Genomic DNA, 23129 nt, shown 5'->3' with positions numbered 1-23129 from the left:
CCTTTTTCCAGGTTTCTGTGACCATTTTGTGGACTATAACTTAATTAATTTCTATAGGATTTGGTCACATGATGTGGCTTCAAATTTCCTAAAAGCAATACATGTGACTAGTGACACCAGGGAAATCCTAAACTAGTTTCATCCTCAAGCTAGCACTCACAGCCTGGATTCAACTCTGATTGTTTATAGTAAATCATTACAAATTCTGATGGTAAATAACACTTCACTTTCCCTGGATTATCTTTCAGAAAGCAGCTGAACAAGAAGATGTTTGTGTAACAATAACATTTTATGTCTTTTATTTACATGATAATATGACACTTAAATTTCTTTTATTTTCTTTTATTTTCCCAATCACACACCTGGCACAGAATTTTAATTCTCTGTAAAGGACTAAACAAACACTCAGGACATGGGGGACAGCTTTAAAGCAGCGTCACCCATCAATCAATATGTCACTTCTCCTCCCTTTTTCCCCCATAGGACACCCTGTCGGTAACAAGGTAACAAAGACTTCCTTCTTGCAGGTCTCCGATAACCAGGTTAGTACCTTACCCTTTTTCTGCTTCAAGTCTGGTAATTATAGTATAATCTTTAAATTAATTGAGGACATAAGTATTCTACAAGGCCATTTACAATAAATCTTTATGTAAATGTGCAGGATGAATACACTAAGCTATGCTACTTTAATCCTTTTACCGATTGCATGCAAATTTTATAGCCAGCTTTATTGCATTTCTCAGGAAATGGCTGTGCAGGATTCATATTGTTTCCTTCACCACAGAATAGGAAGCTCTGTAATGGCTTAAGTAACCATTACAAAAGGGCTTTTTATTGTAAGATGAGGATAGGCTGGCCAGAAACAAACACAGATCCCACAATTGTTTTACCTGTGCAAACTAACCACTGAAATTTCATTATAACACATGAGGAAGTAAATAAAAAAAACCAACAAAACCCTCACCTTCATAGCAAGGATGACAAACTGGGAAAAAAACCCCCAAACTGCAGTGTGGGAATGAATGCATGGTTAGTTTATGGAGGATTAAGAGTTGCTGCTTTACTTCTTCACTAACAAGACATCAGATCATGTTCATAGCCACTTAAGTTTTTTTCTGAGCACAAAAAAAAATTTGACTAACAAATGAGAACACTTACTCACGGATACTTTCAATCATTTTTTCCATTGCATCTTCCCAACAATAGGCTTTAACCGACTGTATATTTTCAATTATTTCTGAGGTGATGACAAGTCTCTCATTGATCTTTCCTGCTCTCTTATTTCTGCAAAGCAAAAAGGTATTAGGTCAATCTTCATCTTTTTCATCCTGTATAGTTAGCTTGTATCCCATGATATCTCATGAAAACACCTTCTGCATATGCTACTGCTAAAAATGTTTACTTTATCGGAATTATTATGAAGAATGTAAAAGGAATAACTAGAAATCCAGTAATTGCTTTACAAAGGCAAAAATACAAACACTAAAAAAAAATAAATCAAGTCCATAACAAGTTTTAATTCTACAAATTCTAAATTTAATTTAAAATTTAATTTTATCACTATTTATTGCATGGTAGGCTTTTCATTTTGTTTAGACACCTCCTACTAAAAAAGTAAAGATTTGTCCGTAACTTTTGTGACACAGAAAACACTCTTTGAACTCCTCTTACATAATGTCATAACCAGAAACCTTTAATCAAGTAGTATAACTTCTTAAGACCAATGTGTTTCAGGAAAATATATTGAAATATTTTAAAACTGTCTTGTCACCTGTATTTCATCATCATTTGTCCCAGCCAGGCTTGGAATAAGGCCATGACAATTAGAAAAGCAAGTCCAGAAAATGCAGAAGCTTCTAACATATCCCAGAGCAACCCCATCAGCAGTGCCACTTGTAATGGTGCAATCCATACAAAATGAGCCAGAGCAAGACCCTATGGAAGGCAACAGCAGAAAATAATAATAATACAATTACAGATGTGCTCTGAAAACTACATGGAAAGAAAGACGTCATTAAAGTGACACTTTGAAAAATGTAATGAAGAATGGTGCAAATATTTCCAGTAGTAAAACAAGTTTACAAGGGAGGATTTGTGATCCTCAGCACATAGCATTCTAGGTGTTAATGATGATGACAGTGCAGCAGTACATATACATTCTGCATTTCTAAGGCACAGTTCAGTCTACAATTGTCTCTTTATTATGTATCTGCATAAGGAAAACCCACAACTTTGTAAAAGTAAACAGAATTTGGTATCAATGCTGGCTTTTTCAAACACTGTAAAATGAGAAAAATACACACGAGAATCATCTGAGAGTGTGTTAATCTGATAAAGAAGGCAAATATTACTTTGTTCAAGAGATGGGTGTTGTGTGAACAAAACTAATTCAATACAGATTTCTGTCTACTTCAGTCACATTCCTTCACATTCAGATTTTGGACTGAGTCCTGTGATCAGGCTGCACAGGGGTGTGTGTTACTGCAGCTACGCTGCTGCAGTGACAGACCACTTGTCTTAACTTCTTCAGAGCTAGCTGACATTTCTCTATATAATAATACAGTGCTTTAAATAAATACACCCTACAGTCCCATCCTTGATTCTACAGTCTCTGATCTTGCATCTTTAAGAGGAAGCAAACCTTGCATTAGCAGTGGGCCAAATAAGCACACACAATGAACAGAAGTTCATAGAGCTTCCAGTTTCTAACAGCAGGAATTTATGTCTTCAACAAAAGAGAAGTTTACAGGAGACTCTGTTAGTATTGTCTAAGACAGATGTGTTGGGAATGACTCCTAACACGGTCTTACATCAACAATCACTTCTAGGACAGCAACAGGAGACTGAACCTCATCACTTGTTCAATGGCAGGAGTGGACTGGATCACTTTAGTAAAAACATGGTCATCAGAAAATAGGATGGAAAGGCTGGACTAACAAGTTCTGACTTCTATGAAACCAACTGTAAAATGCAGAGATTCACTGGCAGGTTCTCACTGGCCTGCAGAACAAGCATGTTTTTATGACATAACTGGCTTTTAGGTTTCCCTTACTAATCAGCATAGAAGACAAAGGATGTCATAATTATCAGAATGAGCATTTCCATGACCATGTGCCAACACATTTTCTTAAGACAGGTCAGATATTTTTTATCTACAATGAGCATTCAGTGCAGTTTATCATTAATGCTTCTTCTTTCCTTAATAATTGTCAGTAACAGCTTGAAATATTGCATATGTATTTGAAGGTTCATGAAGTGAATTAAACAATTGATGACGCACCTCATCAAATTTGTTCAGATTGTTGGAAAGAAGACTGACCAGTTGTCCAGTACTTATTTTATCTAGAACTCTGCTTGACAGTTTTAAGATCTGTGAAAGAAAACAAAACCATAGAAAATCAATCATCTAACTCATCCCCATAAAACAGAATAAATACAGATAAAAATGATAAGCAATGGCACAGTAGTATAAATAATAATTCACTTATCTGTTTATGCTATAAAGAAAGTCTCATTAAACTTGTTATTTATGCCACTTGAATTCAATACAGTCATTAAATTCCTTTGCAAATATTGATTTATTGATTTAGTCCTTGCTTTCTGTTGAATATTTTATGTATATAGATACATATGCAAATGCAAGTTTTAATTAAGCACGCATGCTGTGTGCTGTTGTGCATCCTCAAAAATCTCCTACTGTGCCCCCCTCTTGACAAATATTTTTGAAAGATGCTTTCACAGTGAACTTTATACTAGAATAGCTAACATGTTGGTTTAAATTAGGTGCTTTTGATAAAACCAAATACCTTTATAAATCTTTGCATTGGTGAACATGTGATGCATCAGTTTCCGTTGACTCTTCATGCTACAGAGATCTCACACAGTATCATTCAAACTCAATCCCTTCAATGCTACATGTATTGCTTAAATATTAATCTATTATTCTCTTCTGAAGATATTCTTTGGCCACTAGCACGTTATTCTTCCTTTGCAATATACATGTATAATGGGAGCACAGTGGTAGAACAATTAAGGTATCTCACCACATATCCAGCAAGTCTGAACTCACACAGAGGCTGACTTCAGCTAAAGCAGTAGGCGAGTATTTGGTTCTTTGGATTGGGAAATGGAGAGCTATCAGAAACTGATGTCAGCCACATTATTATTCTATGGGCTTTGTTTACCTTAACAAAGCTATCAATCTTTTAACAAACTAGTCTAAAAGTTACATAGGGTAGAGACAGAGGTTTGGCTTAGAGTGCAAAATGAAACAATTACCTTCTTATAAATCAAGCTAAACATAGCTATCCTCATTTGCATTCCAATGTGATGAAGACCAAATATAGCAGGGTGTATAAGCAGTGTTCTCACAAGGAAGAGAAGGCACAAGCCAATGCCCAGGTAGTAGGCTATAGACCTTTCATCAGAGTTATCTGGGTCATAGGAAGCTATTATTCTTCCCAGCAGAAGGGGTTGCACAGATTTGGTGACTTCCTGCAGATAGAAAGCAGAAAAATAATTTTGGTCAGCAGTTTGTTCATTTTTTCAAAATGGCTAAGATTTTAATTTCAAGTCCTATCAAATGAGATTTACAGCTTCATATCTTAAATGAAGAAGTCAGGCCTGTTTGCTGTGCAAACCACATAAAAATGCAGTAATTACACAAGAGTACAGACAACCCACTGCTGTCTAAATCTGTGGTGCTCCTGCAACTCCATGAAAAGAAACCTAGATTGTAAACTTTATTTGATAATTTTCTACAAAAGTGACAACTGAGATTAGCTTCCATGTTTATTTCACACAGTTATAATGGATTAGCCACATCATATGACTGAATCCAGTTTATCAGGCTGGATCTCTGTTTTGGCTCCTAGGGAACAGTTCTCACTCAGAACTTCTGGAATGAACACCACCAGAACAACTCAGTGAGGATATTGCTAAAACAAAAAGTAAATGGAGGTAGCCACGGAATAAAAGCATAAATAATTGGATTATCCCCCTCAACAGTTACAGACACTGTATCCAGGTTTGTAGCAAAAGCAGGATGAGAGGAAGTAATAGTAGTGGAGGCAAGATTAACAAAAGTCTCATAGAGAAACTAGTTCCTTCTGCATTGTAAGCCCCAGCACTACCCATCTCAGGAAGACCAGCATGGTAGAGATCCAGAGTAGGAGAGGAAAAAGAGGCAGTATGAACTGCCAAAATGCAAGACATCCAAATGATTTGCTATAGCCCTGGTTTTATGTTAGCCTGCTATTACACTTGTCCTCAGTCTCCTTTTCCGTTGTAATTAAACCCCAATAGCGTTACCTCACCTTTGCCTTCCATTTCACTTCCTGCCCCATCATGCTCATACTTTCACTCCTATAACCTCAACTTTGCCATCTTTGCCTCTTGTCCCCTCTTTCCTCCCCCAGTCCTTCCCCAAGAACTGCACTGTTAGTGCTGTGGTCTAACACTTTGCTTCATCTTCAGCATGAGCTTCAGAAGGCTATGAAGCACGTATGTCCTCCTTTGTTTCACTGTTACATTCAATAGTGTTATGAACTTTTGTGCCTGTCACCTTATCCTTCTTTCTGTTGTGTTGCAGCAGAAAGCATCTGATAATTCCAAAGTAACAAGACACCACAGAATTCTTTTTTATACAGATATGTTAAATTGTGCCAAAAAGTATTAGTACTGCCTTCCTGCTGAAAACCACACAGATCACCATACAGAGCCACAGAGAGAAGGCAATTGGTTAAATTCAGATGTAATTAATGTTCTCCTGTAATAAATAGATTGGGAAAACCCCCTTTAATTTTTTTCCTTCTCCTTTGTATTCCTTTCACTCTCTTATACAAAAGTAATCCCAAGTGCTTCTACAATCTGTAGTGTAATCCTTTTTGAATGTCACTGTTGGGGGAGCTGATATTAATCTCTCACTTTTTCCACAGAAGAGGTGAAGTTTTACATCTCAAACAGCATACCTGTGCTATGTGCTACATTTCCCAAAAGAAACATCACTCTGCCCCAACACAAATGCTGTAAATCTGGAGCCAGTTTTGACAAAGACTTCAGTGTTATTAGTAGGCAAAGGGAGGAGTGTTTATTAAAACACACATGACCCAAGGCAGCTGTGCTTAGACCATATGCATCCCAAAGCATCAAACCAAGACTCCCCAAAACTCACAGAATACAAAACATTCACCTCTCAAGGACAATGCAGTGTTTTCATACTCCCAGAGATTCCAAGATAAGCTTTTCTATATAGGCTTAAAATAGCAAGATTTTTTTTTTTGTATTTACTTTCATTCCAGTGAAAACGCCATGTTCTGCTTCTGTGTTTGTTGTGACTATAAGGGTATTGCATACATTCTTAGCTTGCTGTAAAAAAAGGTGATTTACAGACTAAGTGTAAAATAGTGGCTGGCAGTAAGCCAAGTCATATGCTATTTCATGGGGCATAAAAATCCACTGGTTTATAATGGAGATTTGTCGGCTTACTTACCAAAGATATCTAATCTACTTACAAATCAAAGCAGAACTACCTGGTTTTCAATTTTCCTATTGTGAACTCAAAATTATCTACTGATATAAATATGGATAAACTGATTAGAAAAACCTGCCTTAAAAAGGAATGGGATTTGTGCACCTAAAAGAAGATTCAGTTTTCAAGAGTTATGTTTTGCCTTCTCCTGTCCTTACTCTTTCCCCTGCATTCATCATAGGCCACTTAGATACTCAAGAAATGTCCCCCTCAGATATCTTAGTTATAAGAGCAAAGATCTGCAGAGAAATGAGAGCATGACACAGGATACCATGCTAATCTGACCTGGTATGATTATTCTTACACAACAAGGACTTTTATGTTATGTGCATCCCCCATATGTTCAAACACTCTGCATTTGAAGACAATATTGCACATCTCTTCTTTGGCATATGCCCAAGAAGGGCTTCTGGACTTTCATATCCCTTCCTGTCTCCTCACTCACACCCATGACCCATATGCGAGAACTTCAGGATATCCTCATTAGAGTCCTTTGGGATATGATATTAATACTATTTTTAAGTTAATGTTAGCAGCTGCTGTTCCTGAGTGAAAATATATATTTCATGGGGATGAACGTAAGACCAAAATCCAAGTAGAATCAAAGTACTAATAGCAAAGTACCTTTTTTGGTTAGCAGGCATCAAGCTAAAAAGCAAGATTTTTGTTTCACCACCATAATATCTTTTCTTTAAATTGTAAGACATCTTCTGACAGGGTGAAACACAGAAGCTGTTTCGAACAACAGGGGAGCAGATACATTAAGTGCAGTAACACAATGTCCCTGACATAACACTATTTATGAGGAAGAGTCATAGTACTCTAGGGAGCCAGACCACAAGTGTCCACCCTGCAACAACATCATTACCTACAGCGTGCCAGGGAAAAGGGAGAGACAGAAAAAATTCTGGACCTAATGAGAGCAAAGTTGTTGTGCCAGTTGCAACAACAACTACAAACAGCAGGGATGTCAGCAGAGTTTAAACCACGCTCCAAGAAAGCTGCCATGAAAACGGCTCAGCGACTAGACAAGAGAAGATCTGAAAGGAAAATTAAGTTCAAAGAACACACAACTTGGTTACACCTATGCCAATGCGGCACAACATCCTGTCCCCATTCAAATTAATGGCAAAGCTCCCATTAATTTCCGTGAGCAGGGCCTGAAAAGAACACCAGCAGATTTAGGAGAAAGTTTTTCTCTTATAATTCCTCTTTCAACAAAATTAAGCAGCTTTCAATAAAATGAAGACTAAGGATAATAGAATAAATAATTTAAACTGAATTAATCTTTCCATGTTCATTGTGAAAGGTGATTTTGTTTACTATATGTTAATTGCATGTATGTGTGATTTCTAAAGGAAATTAAAAAACCCAAATCCACAACCAAACAAAGAATATGACTCAAACATCCTGCAGTCTTGTTCTGTCTTCACCTGTTCTAAAATTGTACTCCATTAAAATAGTCCACATGGAGAAATCAACTCTGCAAAGTCACACTCATGCATGCCCACACACTGCCTACTGTGGGAAAGAGTGTTATCCTCAAGACTGACTGCAAAAGCCCTCAAACACTGTTTAACTTTTAGTAGGAATGCATTACTACAAAATTTTTGGCAGGCAGACTCTGCAGGAACAGCTATTGCAGTCCATGGTAGGCTACACTGGTTGAACCATTTTGTTGTTGGTTTGGGGGTTTTGTTGGGTTTTGTTTGTTTGGGTTTTTTTTAAATACAAACCTATCTTAAATAAGAAGTTGCTGGCTTGGTGAGGAAAAAAATTAAAACACTAAAGGCAGTTATGAGATCACAGGAGCACATGAAAGACATGATTGAGTAGGAGTCCACAAATAAAGGTTCTCATGCCAGAGAAGAGTTGACAAAAAAAACGTGAAAGAGGATAGAATTAGGGTTATTATGCAGCCCCTTAGATAGCAAGATGCCCTGTCCTAGAGGCTTAACAGCCCTATCTGGACAACAACAATTTAGGGTGCAGTACCTAAACAGTATCCCCTGACACTACCCTCTGCATCCAGCAAAGGATGAAGACTGTCCTTAGCCCTCCTTTTGCACCAATATATTTGTAGAAATTTTTTTTCTGTTGTCTTTAACTGGAGTAGCCAAATTAAGTTCCACTTTGGCTTTACCCCCTCTATTTCTCCCCCTACATAGTCTCACAGCATTCTTTTGGTCCCCACAAGTTACTTGCCCCTCCTTACAGAGGTGATATGCTCTCTTTTTCACTATTAAATCGCAGAAACTTGAAAATAACATGGATATTTAATGTGCCTATTGGTTAACTGCAATGTTCAGATTTACAGTCTGGCTATACAACACACCTAGTGAGACACCATTAGCAATAAACTATTTTCACAGCTCCTAACCCCAGTGACAGACTGTCAAACAAACAGGAGGCATTTGCTAAGTCAGGGTAATCCTACCTAACATGTTGGAAAGGTGATAAACACAGTCAGTTCAGACTTTTACACCAAGTTCCTGATCACGCACTTTGGAGCACTGACAGCACCAAGAGTCTATGATATGATTTCACAGAGTTGTTTAGGAAAAATTGTTACTACTGATGAAGGCAACTTGTTTATTGCACATGTAAACCTCAATAAAGCATTTAAGTGTGAATGTGTCTACTAGACACTTTGAAAAAATCGACTGAATCATGTGACATTGCATGGTCATTGGTTTTAATGTAAGGTAGAAAATTCTTTAGAAACTTCTTAAAAACTGGAACATAAGAAAATAAGTACTTTAATTCAGCAGTGATACAAAAATTCTACCTGTACTTGGAGAAGCATATGCCAACACTAGAATATTTGAAAAATTATTAATATGTAGGTTTAAAAGATATCAAGATATTATCAGAAAATACTTTTTTTAGTTGAAAGCCCATCAATATGTCTGTCTATATTTATCTCCTTTGTAAGCAACACACAGAGGAAAGATCTGTAACTACTGAAAGGACTGTATTAATTTAGCAGTCCCTAAGACTTAGGTGTATTCATGGGACACTAAAAGTGTACTGGAAAACAAGAAAAAATCTTACCCCTAAATATAACATAATTCCATAGAACATAAATTTCCAGAAAAAGCATCTTCGAAGAGCATTAATGAGTTTGGGTTTCTTCTTTGAAGTTGCCAGCTCTCTGTCCCACTCCCTGAAAAGGAACCAAAAACCAAGTTGTGTGAGCAAATACATGGGTCTGTGGCTCTGACATACTTCAGTTCACCCAAGTATATCCAGGGAGATTTAGCTAAGGTGACTAATGAAAGAAAGCCTTGCAGAGAGCCCAAAGACCTGGCCTTCACTGATCAATAAAAGTTCAGACTTAGTTCAGCCACATATTTTGGCTGTTTTAAATACTCAGTCATATATCACCCTGCAGGGAATTAATTCATTAAAAGGTCACACTGTAAGTTTTAAAGAAACTTGCTGTACGTAAACCCAAAGCATAATAATAGGCAAATAAATGCTTTGGAACTCTTCCAGTATGCAAAAAAAAAAAAAAAAGCACCAAGAAAGCATCAAAAATGTGATTTTTCTACTGCACAGCACTATTTTTAACTCGTGTTGCTGGGACTATAATTTTCTACTTAATAGTAAGTTGTTGATCAGAAGTAATGATGCTCAGAAAGCATATGTTTAGTCAAAATTAAACTCACAGATTGAAGTACTCCTGAGGATTTCCTCAGCTAACTCTCTTCTCCATTTTTCCGCAGAATATTAAATAATCAAAACATTCCATTTATAAACTATCAAAATGCATTCAGCATACCAGTTTTATCAATACATTCCAGCAGTTTTGAATACTTATGTTACACTGCAACTAAGTTTAATTGGATTGGCACAACAGTGCAGACTTGAGCTGCCCTGGAACACCAGGGAAAGCTACACCAGAAGTTAGGAGAGAGGGAATGGATTTAGGCATTTGCAATTGTAAGAGTTAGTCACAAGTGCAGAACAGTTTCTGTACTATTAACCATTGAAATAGGCTAAAGAAGAGTGGAAGCCAAAATAAGGAAAGTCAGGGTATGATTTCTGTAGAAACACTTAGTCTTTCAATAGTGGTATCAAAGGAAACTAAGAAGGTTATTTAGTTGAAGAAAAAATAAACCAAAGTTTTACAAGGTTATTTTGTGCAGAAAGAATAGCAGAAAGGGGAACTAAGATTGAAACTGAGTCCAGCCTCTCTCATCAATAGACGGATGTCACAGGTACCTGTATATAATAATTTAGAGCATCTATGTGGTACATCTCAGTCAGAGATTCCAGTAATCTTCAAAGTACAAGTGTGTGCAACCAGCTTGCACCCAGTGCTACTTAAACATTTCATATAACAGTTTTGTAATGAAAATTGCACTGTGATTCCTGAAACACTTATTTCATTAATCTTTCTTACCTTTCTAGTTTTTCAGAAAGATTATCAGCAGAGTCTGCAGAAGGGATTTGATAAATATCTGACAGCTCCAAACGTCGTCTGTAACCCTTTTTCAAAATTGGTTTTGTCCATCTAAGCAGAAATAAAAATAATTTTTTTTAAAAATCACCAGTTTCTGAGGTTAATCCTGGAGCTGCTTTGTCTCACCTTTAATATTCTGTCCACAGCATCCAAGTATGTTTATGTGCACATGCACACAGATAAACATACATACATGACATAATATAGTGCAGCTCTGCATTATAGTTGCAAAACTATATTTCAAACATAACATTAAAAGAATAATAGTGTAACTTGCATTTTTTCAGTTTTGGGGTGGGATCACACCCCAAACTTCCTGCTGAGTCAGTAGCAGACAAATGAACAGGGCAATGAGATCTTTGTACTGTACTTCAAAATATGCTATGTGCTATGTCCATGTAATTGAATAATAAGTCAGAACTATTACTAAACTGGATATGTAGGTTTCATTCCTATCTACTCCCCTCTAGTCAGACCCCATTTGGAGTACCATCTAAGGTCCTCAGCACAGCAAGAACATGAACCTATTGGAGAGAATCCAGAGGAGGCCATGAAGTCAATTAGAGGGATGGAGCAGTACTCCTTATCAAGAAAGGCTGACAGAATTTGGATTATTCAGCCTGGAAAAGAGAAGGCTGAGTGGAGATCTTATAGCAGCCTTCTAGTACCTAAAGGGGACCTACAAGAGAGCTGGAGATGGACTTTTTACAAGGGCATGTAGTGATAGAACAAGGGGGAATGGCTTTAAACACAGAGTAGGTTTATATTACACATTAGGAAGAAACTATTTATTGCAACACTGGCCAGACACTAGAACAGGTTGCCCAGAGAAGCTGTGGATGCTCCAACCCTGGAAGTGTTCAGGGTCAGGTCGGATGGGGCTTTAAGCAACCTTGTCTAGTTGGTGTCCCTGCCCATGGCAGGGGGCTTGGAACTAAATGATCTTGAGGTCCCTTCCAACCCAAACCATTCCATGATTCTGTGATATAGGGGTTCCTTTGACACCCTACATTGCAGTATGCACTTGACAAAACAGATCTATCATAGGACTCATCGTAAGATCTTCCCTGTGTCCATCATATGCATGCATTTTGCATTTGTTTTTTCAAATGTCATGTTTAAAAATTTAATACCAATTTAAAGAGCATGCTCAATTAAAAATTAAATATCAATTTGAAGAGCATGCTGAATTAAAACAAAGCAGAAAAATGGCTACTCTTCTGTAGAGTAAAAGTTTAGAAGCCTCAACTAATTTTACCCAACAATTCAGCTCCAGAAAGGCCTATTAATCCTCAAGTGCCAACGTGTACAAAATTTTGCAGCAGATTCTGTTTGGAAATCTTTTTGAAAGTATAGGACTAAAACAAAACACAAACACGGACCAGTAAGAACTTACAGTATGTGTATTTTGAAACTACTCAAGTCTCTGCTTTACGGCCATAGATAAAAAATATTTCCTTAAAAAATTAAATGTCTGACAGAGAAGCAGTTTATGGTTGATTGCTGTCATGCTTCCATATGTAAACAGAGTTTGTCAATAACCCCATATGATTTATGATTATGATAAAAGTTCTGCAAAACCTCAAACATTTCAAAATGTCTTTGTTTTAATCGTCTTTATTAAAAAAACAGTTACCAAAACGGCAAAGGAAATGCAATAATGTGTCTCACAGTCACTTAGAAAATATAAATAGCTTATTGGATATGTGTACCTGTATGCCTATAAGAATATGTGTCAGAACATAAAGTAATCCACATTCTCAATTGCAACCTCTGAATTTGCAGAGGTTGATACAAAGGTAAAAGAAAATCATTAAACACTACACAAGGGCAAAGAGACCTTAGCACAACCACTGAAGACTATTTGCCTACAACTATGAACACATACATGCACACTCTAACATTTACTGTAATGAAAATCTGAATTGCATGAGACACCAGTCTCTAATCCCCATAATTCAGTAAGGCACAAAAGTATTTCTCCAGTGCACAGTTACATCAGACCCACTGCAAGGAGAAGGTGCTTTTAAGAAACTGGAGGATTATCCTTCATTTCTACAATAACAGTATAGTTTCAGATGAATCCCATGGCTTTTAGCTCAATCTTTGACACCCCTGTAGCTGAGAAATAACACACAATTCATGGTATGTTACAAGAAGGCAGCTAGGAGAGTCCACTTTGGAGTCATTGGTAAAACATCTATAAATTTTACTTCTACTGGAAACAGGAGACAATGTTTTTTTAGGGACCTAGTAAGATGGATTAGAAGAAAATCTTTGAATTTAAAAGTAACATTGTTATGTGAAAGTCTTTCATGGCCACAGCAAATGATAAATCAGGTATTGATTAGTATTTTGCCAGCTTCTGATGACAGAGAGAACAAGCTCTAACTGGCTTTGTGCATTTCTTGTGGAGAACTGGCCAATCCTCGTCCTTCAAGAACAGAAACTAATGGACTGGCTTCACCGAAAGTTCTCTATATGCAGATATTCTGGCAATGATCAAATAAATACAAGTCATGGGACACAAAATAACTACTGCAGTTAATGTAAGTAAGTAACCGTACTTCCTAAGCAACTTTAATTATCAATACCATAGCTAGATAATAACCTTGCTGAGTCCCTTAATGCTTTGAGACTGTAATAAGCCATTCTCAACTTGAAAAAAGTTAAATGCTTTATTGTCATACTTTGTATGTTTTGGGAAAACATTTTTTATTGCTGTTTCCCTTCATACATTTGATTTTATTTATAGTTTTGATTAGCACCTACCCTGGCATTTTGCCACTGTCTGAAGTAACAAACAGTAACTGCATTTAGAGCAGAGTGGCTGTATTAGCATTCAAGGAAGGCAGCATGCTTAGCAGATCTACTGTACACCTACAAATGTCTCTTCTTTCATTTTTTGATTAACTAGGTGCACTTACCACTGCCACTGAAATTACGTGGTCCCTAAACCATCTTCCTCTCCCAAGACTTTGATACAGATTTAGTGCAGGTCTCATCCTCATCTCACTGCTCATCAGGGTAGCTGCAACTATGGTTCTTCTCTAGCCAGCTAAAGGAGCAGTGCTGACACCTTCCCCTGGGCAACTCCTAGTCTGTAGCCAGGTTTCTACTGCAGGCTGCTAGCAGGGCTTGCACAGAAAGGTTCATCTCCCAGCTGCCCTGGCCTTGCTCGGAAGTCCCACCCTAACTAGATCTGGCCAGTTCGTGCACTGTGCCAAGTGGCTTCGGGTTGGAGTGGTAATTGTGAGAGGAGTTGGTCTGACACGTGATGTTTGTCTCAAGGTAGATTTTCAACAGTTGCTTGGGTTGTGCTGTCATGAACCGTAGGAGACCGTATGTATTTTATTAAAAGGAATATTCTAGACCTAAAATATATAAATATCTCATGAAACCAACCTTTTTTCAGATTTCAGTTGCATCCAGATTACGATTATGATCCAGTTTCAGTGCAAAGTTTTGAAAAGAAGAATGACTATAAATTTATTTTAGTTGACAATATAATCTGTAGTTATCCATGTTTCTTTAACACCAGGTGGCACAGCTCAGTCAGTGTTTGTCAACAAATATGGCTCTTCTATTTTTTGGCTTAATGGAAATGATTTGTTAGTGTTAATGCTGAGGGGTTTTTGTGGTTGCTGAGAATGAGAAATTTCTTCGGAAAAGAAGAGAGCAAGAAGGAAGGGAAACAGATTGGTTTTACAGCATTACATTAGCAAATGCCACTGGATTACTGCTGGCATTTAATGAACTCTTTTACAGAAAAACCTGTAGTGTTGTCAGAGTTTTGCCACTAACTAGGAATGTTGTTATGGGTACACACACCTATGAAACCCAGCAGGGGATAAGTTTCAAGGATGTACAGTAGGAAAGAAGAAGAGAAGGAAAACAAGTTCCACCTCTATTATTTACTGCCTGGAGCAAAAAATACCTTACAAGTTTGATATGTAAATATCAAATACCTAACATATTGTTTGGTAGATTTCTAATGACTAATTCTTTGTCATTCACCTTATCAACACATAACAGATTTCTTACTACAGCTAATAGCTTTCCCTAGCATGGTCAGACTCATCCCATTCAAGCAAACTGTATCTATAGGACAGATGTCTTTGGCTTTCCAGAGAGTATTAACACAGACAACTTGCCAATAGGATTTGACTCTCCCTTAAGGCTGCTTTGCATGTCACTGAAGACAAAAGGAGCCTGTGTGTTGCTAAGCCAACTACTCAGATCTTCTTCCCAGCTACAGGAATATCCTAGCTCCATCAGGCTCTTTAGATCAAGCAGTGCTGGATGTTAAAACAGTGACAGAATATGGGGCTGAGCAGTTTAAGATATATAAAACAGAGAAGCTCTCCTGCAGGGGTCACTGATCAGACTGGTACCATTTCAACATGTGTCCTGTGCAAAACACAGCAACACCTACTGAGCAGTGCAAAGGCAGACATGATTTCACTCCCATTTACAAAGCATTGCTACCTGTGCATATCAGCGGATTCTGGTCTCCTCCGACATGTGCACAATATAGTTTAGCACAGTACCTACAGCTCCTAAGGAACTGGGCCTAAATCTCCATGGAGAGGGCAAGAAAAGTGTCTCTGGCTTTATCTTATCTTCCTCCTAAAAGTTAAGGGGAGGGAGAGTAGGGAACATAATCAAACCATTATGAAGATGCTTTGGAGCCTAAGTTTTACAAGGTGTTTGTAGAGCCATGACTCCTACCAACAGCAGGAAAAGGCTGAGGCACCATGTATTTCTGAGACATTCCCAAAGGGTCAAACCAGACCAGACTCCGTCAGAGGCTTTGCACTCCCATCCTCTCCTACAAGATATCCATCACTCCAGCAGAAGCAAATTATAAATTGTTGCTTGCTTTATACTGGAGGTGTTAGCTCTACTACACCCAAAACTATTTCCCCAGAAGAGTGTCTGCACCACCAGTGATCTTCTGAGTATTCTGCAACACAGCTGTAAAGGGTGACTGCAGCTCCGTGTGACCTTTGCTAACAGATGGGAGAAGCCAGCACCCCCATGGAGCACGACTACCAGGCACCACAGCCTTATTCCTGTCCTTTGACTACTCCCAACAGATTAGGGTTTCAGTTAATTTGTTTTGAACAGTAACCTACTAAAATAGCATGTTAGATATTCTGAAAACTATATTAAGCCTTTAGTATTTTCTACTTTAAAAACAAACAAATGCAACACATCTTAATATTTAAACATAATAATTGCAGGGCTTCAACAACAGAAGGTAAATGCAGACTCTACTGATTTCTGCATTTTTGTTGTTGTTGTTGTTGTTTTCCCCCAGATCACAAAAAATAAGATTTTAATTTCTTCACTAATAAACAATCCTTCCCCATAAGGTGTTATTTGACATGGAAGATATTTAGCTGCAATATTATTGACTCTGCCACTAGCTGTGAGCAGCACCATTTTAAGAATCATCAATGTTCTGCTGAAACCCCAGGATTTCAACAGCAAATCTTAATTAGGCTTACTCCACGGCAATCCTTGGAGAAGGCTTGCCTTTTATGCACAGTTTTTGTGAAGTGACACTTATTCATATTATTATCTTATCTCTAAACACTTTTTTAGCAGAAATTCAAGAGTTTTTCCTTACAATTAGGAAAGTAGTCAAAGAATTTCAGTCTGCAGAAGTCCTGAGAGTTATATTTGAGAGAAAGCAAAACACATTAGGGGTTAAGTTGTGCAAGACTGAAGGACAGAACACATAATTGTATTAAAATCTGATTAAAATATGTCAGTTGTTTAGATACAAAAGTCAATTTTAAGATACGCTTCAAATATTTATTTAACAAAGCTAGCAAAATAACATTAGTGGTGATGATGTGTTATGAACAGGGTTTGCAAGGCTGTTTCAGCATATACCAGAGTTAGACTGAGTAGAAGAAATAGCTTCTTCACCTTCATTCTTTTTCCCCATTATATATCCCACAGCAAGAAAAAGAGAGATTCCTTTTTTCTAGTCATTTGAAAGAACAGGGAACATTACAGAAAGCTGCCATCAGCGAAACTTGCAGAGCAGTGCTATTCATGATTTAATTGAATTTTAAAATCTTGCAGATGTGTCACTGATGTGGTATCAAGAATTTTCACCCAATTTAGCATTTCACTGTCTTAGCCATGTATTTTTTAGAAACATTTCATAATAAAACAACATACAGTTGCACATCAGTTGACCTTTTCAAACATGTAATTTGTTCCAACCCCAATGACTGCTAAGTGGTGAGGTATAAACTCCATCACAAAGAGGCGAACACATTGGTAATTTATTTTATTTTAATACCAAATATCAAAATGTAAATTGCCATGACAGTAATATGAAATTAATCCTGAATTAGCTTCTGCTTCTCTTACCCCTTGCTCTTTGCCATTTTCTCTGTATTCTCGTATTTGACACTACTACTCCTCAGCATGATCCTTGCAAGTTAATGAGAAAATGTCTCATATCTTCTGATTTCCAAAACAATCTTGGGCTTTGAGCAAAGTAACATTGGGGGGCTTTGTAAGTAACAAAGTAACATTGGGGGACTGCAGTAAGGCACACTGTTTTCACTACTTTAGAAATTAGCATATTCAATAATGTAGATATTCAGAGACTAAGATTGTTCAGTATGAAGAAGATAATTGTTCACTCTAGAAATATTCCAAAATAACTGTCACACCAGAAATACCCTTGTGCATTAAAGTCCTGGACAGGAGACCTCAGACAGATTGAACCGACTCCACCACATACTCCCAGGACAAGTTACAATCATTGTGTAACCCACTTTCTTCTCTACAGAACTAATAAGGAAACTTCTTTTTAGCCCATTCTTTGTGTTGTCTAGTTAGACATTAATATCTTTGAAACAGACTTCCTTATCAAATATTTTCCAGTGCTTAGTACAAGGGACTTCAAATTTCTTTTTAGTGCACTTAGAAGCCTCTATAATACAGATAATAAAACTACTATCCATGTTACTGCTGACAGTATTAAAAAAAAGTCAAGGATTTGGATGGATTATTTGTCACCAAAATCAATGTCACCAAAACCACGTAGAGAATAACAAGGTACATACAGGTCTGCAAATCTTTCAAATGCTTGGTAATTAATTTTGAGTAGCAAGATGTTAAGTCTTCCTCCTGCAGGAGGAAAAGAGTCTTTAAATATATTTCAGAAACTCAAATGCAACTTGATACAGGCTTCTGTGCTTTAAAGTTATAAAGCAGCTAAAGGTCACTGTTCTATGCAAGGTTTGCACTTCTTCTCGTTAGACCAAAGATGCAGCCTTAGCTGAGCCAAGGACACAATTTAGCCTTATTGCTAGAAAAGGTATTCCTCTGACTGAAATGACTTCAAGTGTAGGAGACTCGACATCCTTTCTCCAGTTCATTTCAAGTTTCATTTTTACCTTGAAAATAGTAATAGAAGCCAAATTTTTAAAAGGAGTCCAAAACTTGCACACACAACCTTGAACCACCTGGGGGCTGACTTCCAGAAGCACTGAAGCCTTGGTCTCCAAGGACCACTTGTGGAAACAAATCATCAGGCAGCCTCACGGAGCATTCTGTGCTGTGGCTGCATCTGTGCTTGATTAGCACTGACAGGATTTATGATTACCTGGGATTGCTAAATGGCAGCTCCTCGGGGCTAGACACATAAAGGGCCTTAAGAATATACTACAAGAAATTTGCCTTGTAGAACTGTCCAAGCCAACTGTTCCAGCAACTGAGCTGCAACACTGTGCTCAACCCACCTGCTCATTGTTGCCAATGTACACAGAGGCTCCCTACTCAAAGAGGAAACGTGAGCCAAATGCTACAGCTAGGCATTAGTAGGGGATGCTCCAAGTAGGTGTTGGTTTGGACAATTTCTAGACACCTGTCCTCCAGACTTGAATTAGGCCTTCAAACTTCCTACACACATTTGTGGTTTTTAGGAACTCAAGAGAGTTTCAGGAGACATTTTAAGTACAAATTAATACAATAAACCCCAACCTTCTTGAGGAAAATACATAAATCCTTCTCTGTTCAAGAATTAAAATCCTAAGTAACCTCTTGGTATTAAATTCTAAGATACACAGTTCAAGGATAGAGCAGGGACTGCCTATAGCAGGTCTGGCTTTAGTTTCTTTCTTTAAATGGATTCCATTAATTCTCATGAGAATTCATTTTTAAACCTGAAACTGTCTTGGCCAAGGTACTCTCAACTTTGCAATTATGACTGAATTAAGCTACAAAGAGTGGTAAAATAACATGGCTGTAGCCTATGGATTAGGTATTTTCAAAACTTAAGTCATGGGTTCTGTTATCTACCTTAACAGACTTCAAAAGAAGTGCCCTCAGACCAAAAATCAGGACTCATAAACAAGTTTCTTACCCAGTAAACTACAGAGTAATTCTTGCTTTTATGCTTTAAAAAGAGTAGCTGATCCAGGGATGGAGGACTAAAACACCTTAACTGTCAAACACAGGTAACATTTGGTCCCAAATCCTAGAAGATGTGAGATATAGAATTTAATTCTTTTTCCTACCCCTCCTGCCACACACAGGGCAGAAGAAGGAATCCAACATTTATCCCCTGCAGGATAAGTTGTTCTAAGAACCACTGGACAGTTGTATAAAAAGGCAGTACATTTGTTTTTCTCTGATTTGGAAAGAAGCAACTAGAGTAGGTCTGATTGACTGAATCAATGGGAAGACTTGACACAAAAGCTGGCTTAGTTTGCATTTCTCGTTTTGATTTAATAATGTTCAGGCACTAATCTACTAGGTCCTGCCAAGAGTTGTCACATTTGGTGCATACTTTGCAAAAGTATATGCTTAAAGAGTTGGACAGGAGCACAAGGATTACTCCTTGAGAACCTGTAGTTTAAATAAAATCAGAATTGTCCCATAATTGCAGCCATTTCTGAAACTCCAGCAATAACTCTGTGTGTCAGTACTCAGATAAAAATTGATTAATTAACAACACTTCCTGATCTCAGTTAATCTTCAATAAAACTGGCTGAATGCAAAGTACTCTGACGTTTGCAACAAAAAGTATGGCCTTGACCCTGCAAATCCTCAAAACTACAAAAGAAAGTAAGTCATGATTATAAAGACAAAAGTGGATCTTCACTTTGAATATGAAGCTAAGCATATGACCTCTGACTGCTTCTGCATAAAACTCTGTTTTCTTTAAAGAAGGTAAAAAGTTGCCAATGCACAGGAAAAAATGTCTTGCATGAGGTTGGTATCGAAAGGGATCAACTCTGAAAACATACAAGGAAAATAAAACAAAACACAAAAGAAATCCTGAAACTCCAAACCCTTAGTACCTAGAGTTTTCCAAGTGTCATCCTAATGGAAGATCTCAAACCACTTGTCTTCCCACCTCATTTCTTATCCACCAAAGCTCAGTTTTTAAACAAAAACTGTTTAAAATTTTGGATGAAAGTTAATTTCTAATTATAAATACTTTCTATCACGACCACCCCAAGCAATATTTTTTTTTGCCTCAGTAATATCACTAATCTTGGAAACAACAAAAAGGTACATTTTCTTTAAGATACTGCTCCTTGTACACCAAGACAGTTTCTGATTTTTAGCATAAAGAATTAAGAAAAAAAGACACACACAATAATGAAACATGTCTAAATTATTCACTTATGAGCAAGGAGCTCCATTCTGACTTGAACATATTTAAACCAATCTCTCCAGCTAGAACAGAATACATTATGAAACAATAAAACCTTGCCAACAGGTTTACACACCTATAGCTGATAGTGGCTCATACAATATTAAATAACAATTTTACATTTATCAGCAGGATTTCCTGAATAATAACAACTAATACTTTAAAATCACTTCTACTAACATGATCTTCAACTTATCACATTATATTCAGATTGGTACTTCACACATAATTGCATAGCAGCCACCTATAAAAATTACTTCACTGAAACATTCTGTCAGATACTCAAAAACAACTGTCATCATCATTAGAAAAAGCAATATTTTCCATGTATCCTTTTTCCATTTTTCTGCTCTAGTCAATATTCATCATAAACATCTCCTTACCTTTATATAGTTTATTATTATCACTTTGGTTACATTTACCTGACTGATACAGGGTACAATATAATGCATCATGCATGATAAGCATGATTAACACACTATTTAATTGACTTAAAGACTATGATTTTAAAAGTCCATCTCAGGTCCAAAGACGGTTAATTATGCACTTAATGAATATGAACTGGTTTCAGATATGGGAACTTCAACTATGGTGGGAATGAGAAATATATTTGCTTTATCTTGGGGTTTTCCTTTGTGCCTTCAGCATTACAGATTCTAGGACAATACTACTCTGATGGAAGTTTTACAAGCAAATAAAATTAAATAGAACAAGTGGCTCCTTGAGCAATGAAATTAATATGCAGACTTATTTTCTACAGATTCCTATCTTATACTTGACAGGAGAACTGGCTGAAGATGCTTCTATGGAGAATTTGTAAAGGCTTACACTCCATCCACACTCCCTGGTTCTAACAGCATTTGACAGCAAATATGGCTTCTTTCTCACTGCAGTCCCAATGAAGAACACCTCTAGGTTCCTCACCTTTACCTAAATGTTTGTAAAACTTTAGGAACAGGTTAGATTAGGGATCCTTTCCCACCATCACATCTGGCTAAAATGAGGAAGAGGGGGGAAAGGCAGGCAAACAGAGTGATTCATACAGATTCCCTTTCCTTAAGAAACTTTTTAAAAGGTATGGACCAACCTGCTGAAAGCTACCCCAAAAGGATTAAAAAGTGAGCTAAAAGCTCCCAGTTGCTCAGGCAGAGACCTCACGCCAATGTTATGGTTTTACACCATGTGCTCCCATTTCAGTCACCATGTTCACATCTTACACAAGATTTCCCCCCTTCCTTCACTGCCATGCAAAAGATCCTCCAGCAGCAAAAGGGGAGCCCAGCACCCTGGCAAAAACAGTGGTGTGTGGGCCAATGCCAGGTAGATTATTTGCTCTCTCAAGTTTGCAGTGTCATTTCTAGCAATGTCACATAAAACGTGGTCAGGCTTCCATGTTGTCTTACAAAGTACATTGTGCTCAGGCATTGGTATTGGCATCTTCACTTTTTATTTGAAGTTTTGAGAAAGAAAAGGTACTAGAAAGTGTGCTTTTGAGAGAACATTTTTGAGGCTTACAAAGAACTGTTTCTAGTAAGATCGTATATTACATTTGCACACCGAACAAATGCTGAACACTCAAAAAGTCAAACAGAAGGTATCCTTCCTCTGAGAGCATTACCCCCCTGCTTCCCACCACCACACTGCGTTCTAAAAGTTTACAGTGAAATAAGAGATTAACTAGTTGAGCAATTTACCAAAGGTTGCTCAAATTATGTCATAAATTCATCTGTCCGGGTCTAGCGAGGGTTTATGACATCTGACAAAGCCCATTCCTGGTGCTAAACCCCCATGCAACAACAATAAAAAAAAGAGTGATCTCATCGACGAGCGAGGCTCCCACCGCTCTCCGCACAGACCCTTCCCGAGGTTATTGCCTTCCACCTCGTCAGGCGGAGGGCACGGAACCCCCTCTGAGCTCCGCGCGCCGCCACCGCCCCGCCCGCACATGTCCCGCCGCGCTGGGTCTCCCACCTGAAGAAAAGTTTCGAGAAGATGTTCGCCTTCTCCAGGGGGGACCTCTGCATGGTGCCCAGAGCAGCGGTGCGGTGCGCAGGGACCGGAGGCAGCCGCTAATCGCAGACGCCTCTCTCGCCCGCTCCGCTCCCGCAGCTCTCCCACCTTATCCGCCCGGCCGCTCTGATGTCTCCGCCCGCCTCCTGCCCCTGTCCCTCTCCCCGCCTCTGCTTTGCCCCGGTTCAAAGGCGGGCGAGCAGGGGCCTCAGCCCGCGCTGCCGTCGCCACTCCTCCTCCGCCTCCCGCCGCGCCCGCACCGCGCTCCGGGCGCGCCCCGCGGCTCCCCCGCACCCTTCCCCTCCCCTCCTCTCCTCCCCTCCCCAGCTCTCGCCCAGCCCGTTACCTCCACCTGCCGACTCCGCTTTGTGAGCACCCCAGCTCACGTCCCCGACCTCCTTCCAGCACTAAGCCCCTCGCCCGAC

General features: G+C 38.3%; 1 protein-coding gene across 1 annotated transcript in view; it reads right to left on the bottom strand.

The window, feature by feature from the left end:
• CFTR (CF transmembrane conductance regulator) overlaps nt 1-22816 on the bottom strand; it is an 85702-nt gene extending 62886 nt beyond the window's left edge. The window contains exons 1-7 of the mRNA XM_071550001.1: nt 22666-22816; nt 10938-11048; nt 9584-9695; nt 4279-4494; nt 3281-3370; nt 1772-1935; nt 1159-1284 (exon numbers count right to left, since the gene is read on the bottom strand). Of these exons, the coding sequence (XP_071406102.1) occupies nt 1159-1284; nt 1772-1935; nt 3281-3370; nt 4279-4494; nt 9584-9695; nt 10938-11048; nt 22666-22718 (872 nt within the window). The 5' untranslated portion in view covers nt 22719-22816. The remainder of the gene's footprint in view (nt 1-1158; nt 1285-1771; nt 1936-3280; nt 3371-4278; nt 4495-9583; nt 9696-10937; nt 11049-22665) is intronic.
• Between the last annotated feature and the right edge of the window lie 313 nt (nt 22817-23129).

Source organism: Pithys albifrons, chromosome 3, assembly GCF_047495875.1.
Source record: "Pithys albifrons albifrons isolate INPA30051 chromosome 3, PitAlb_v1, whole genome shotgun sequence".
Lineage (NCBI taxonomy): Eukaryota > Metazoa > Chordata > Aves > Passeriformes > Thamnophilidae > Pithys > Pithys albifrons.
This window is presented reverse-complemented; position numbering and strand designations above follow the sequence as displayed.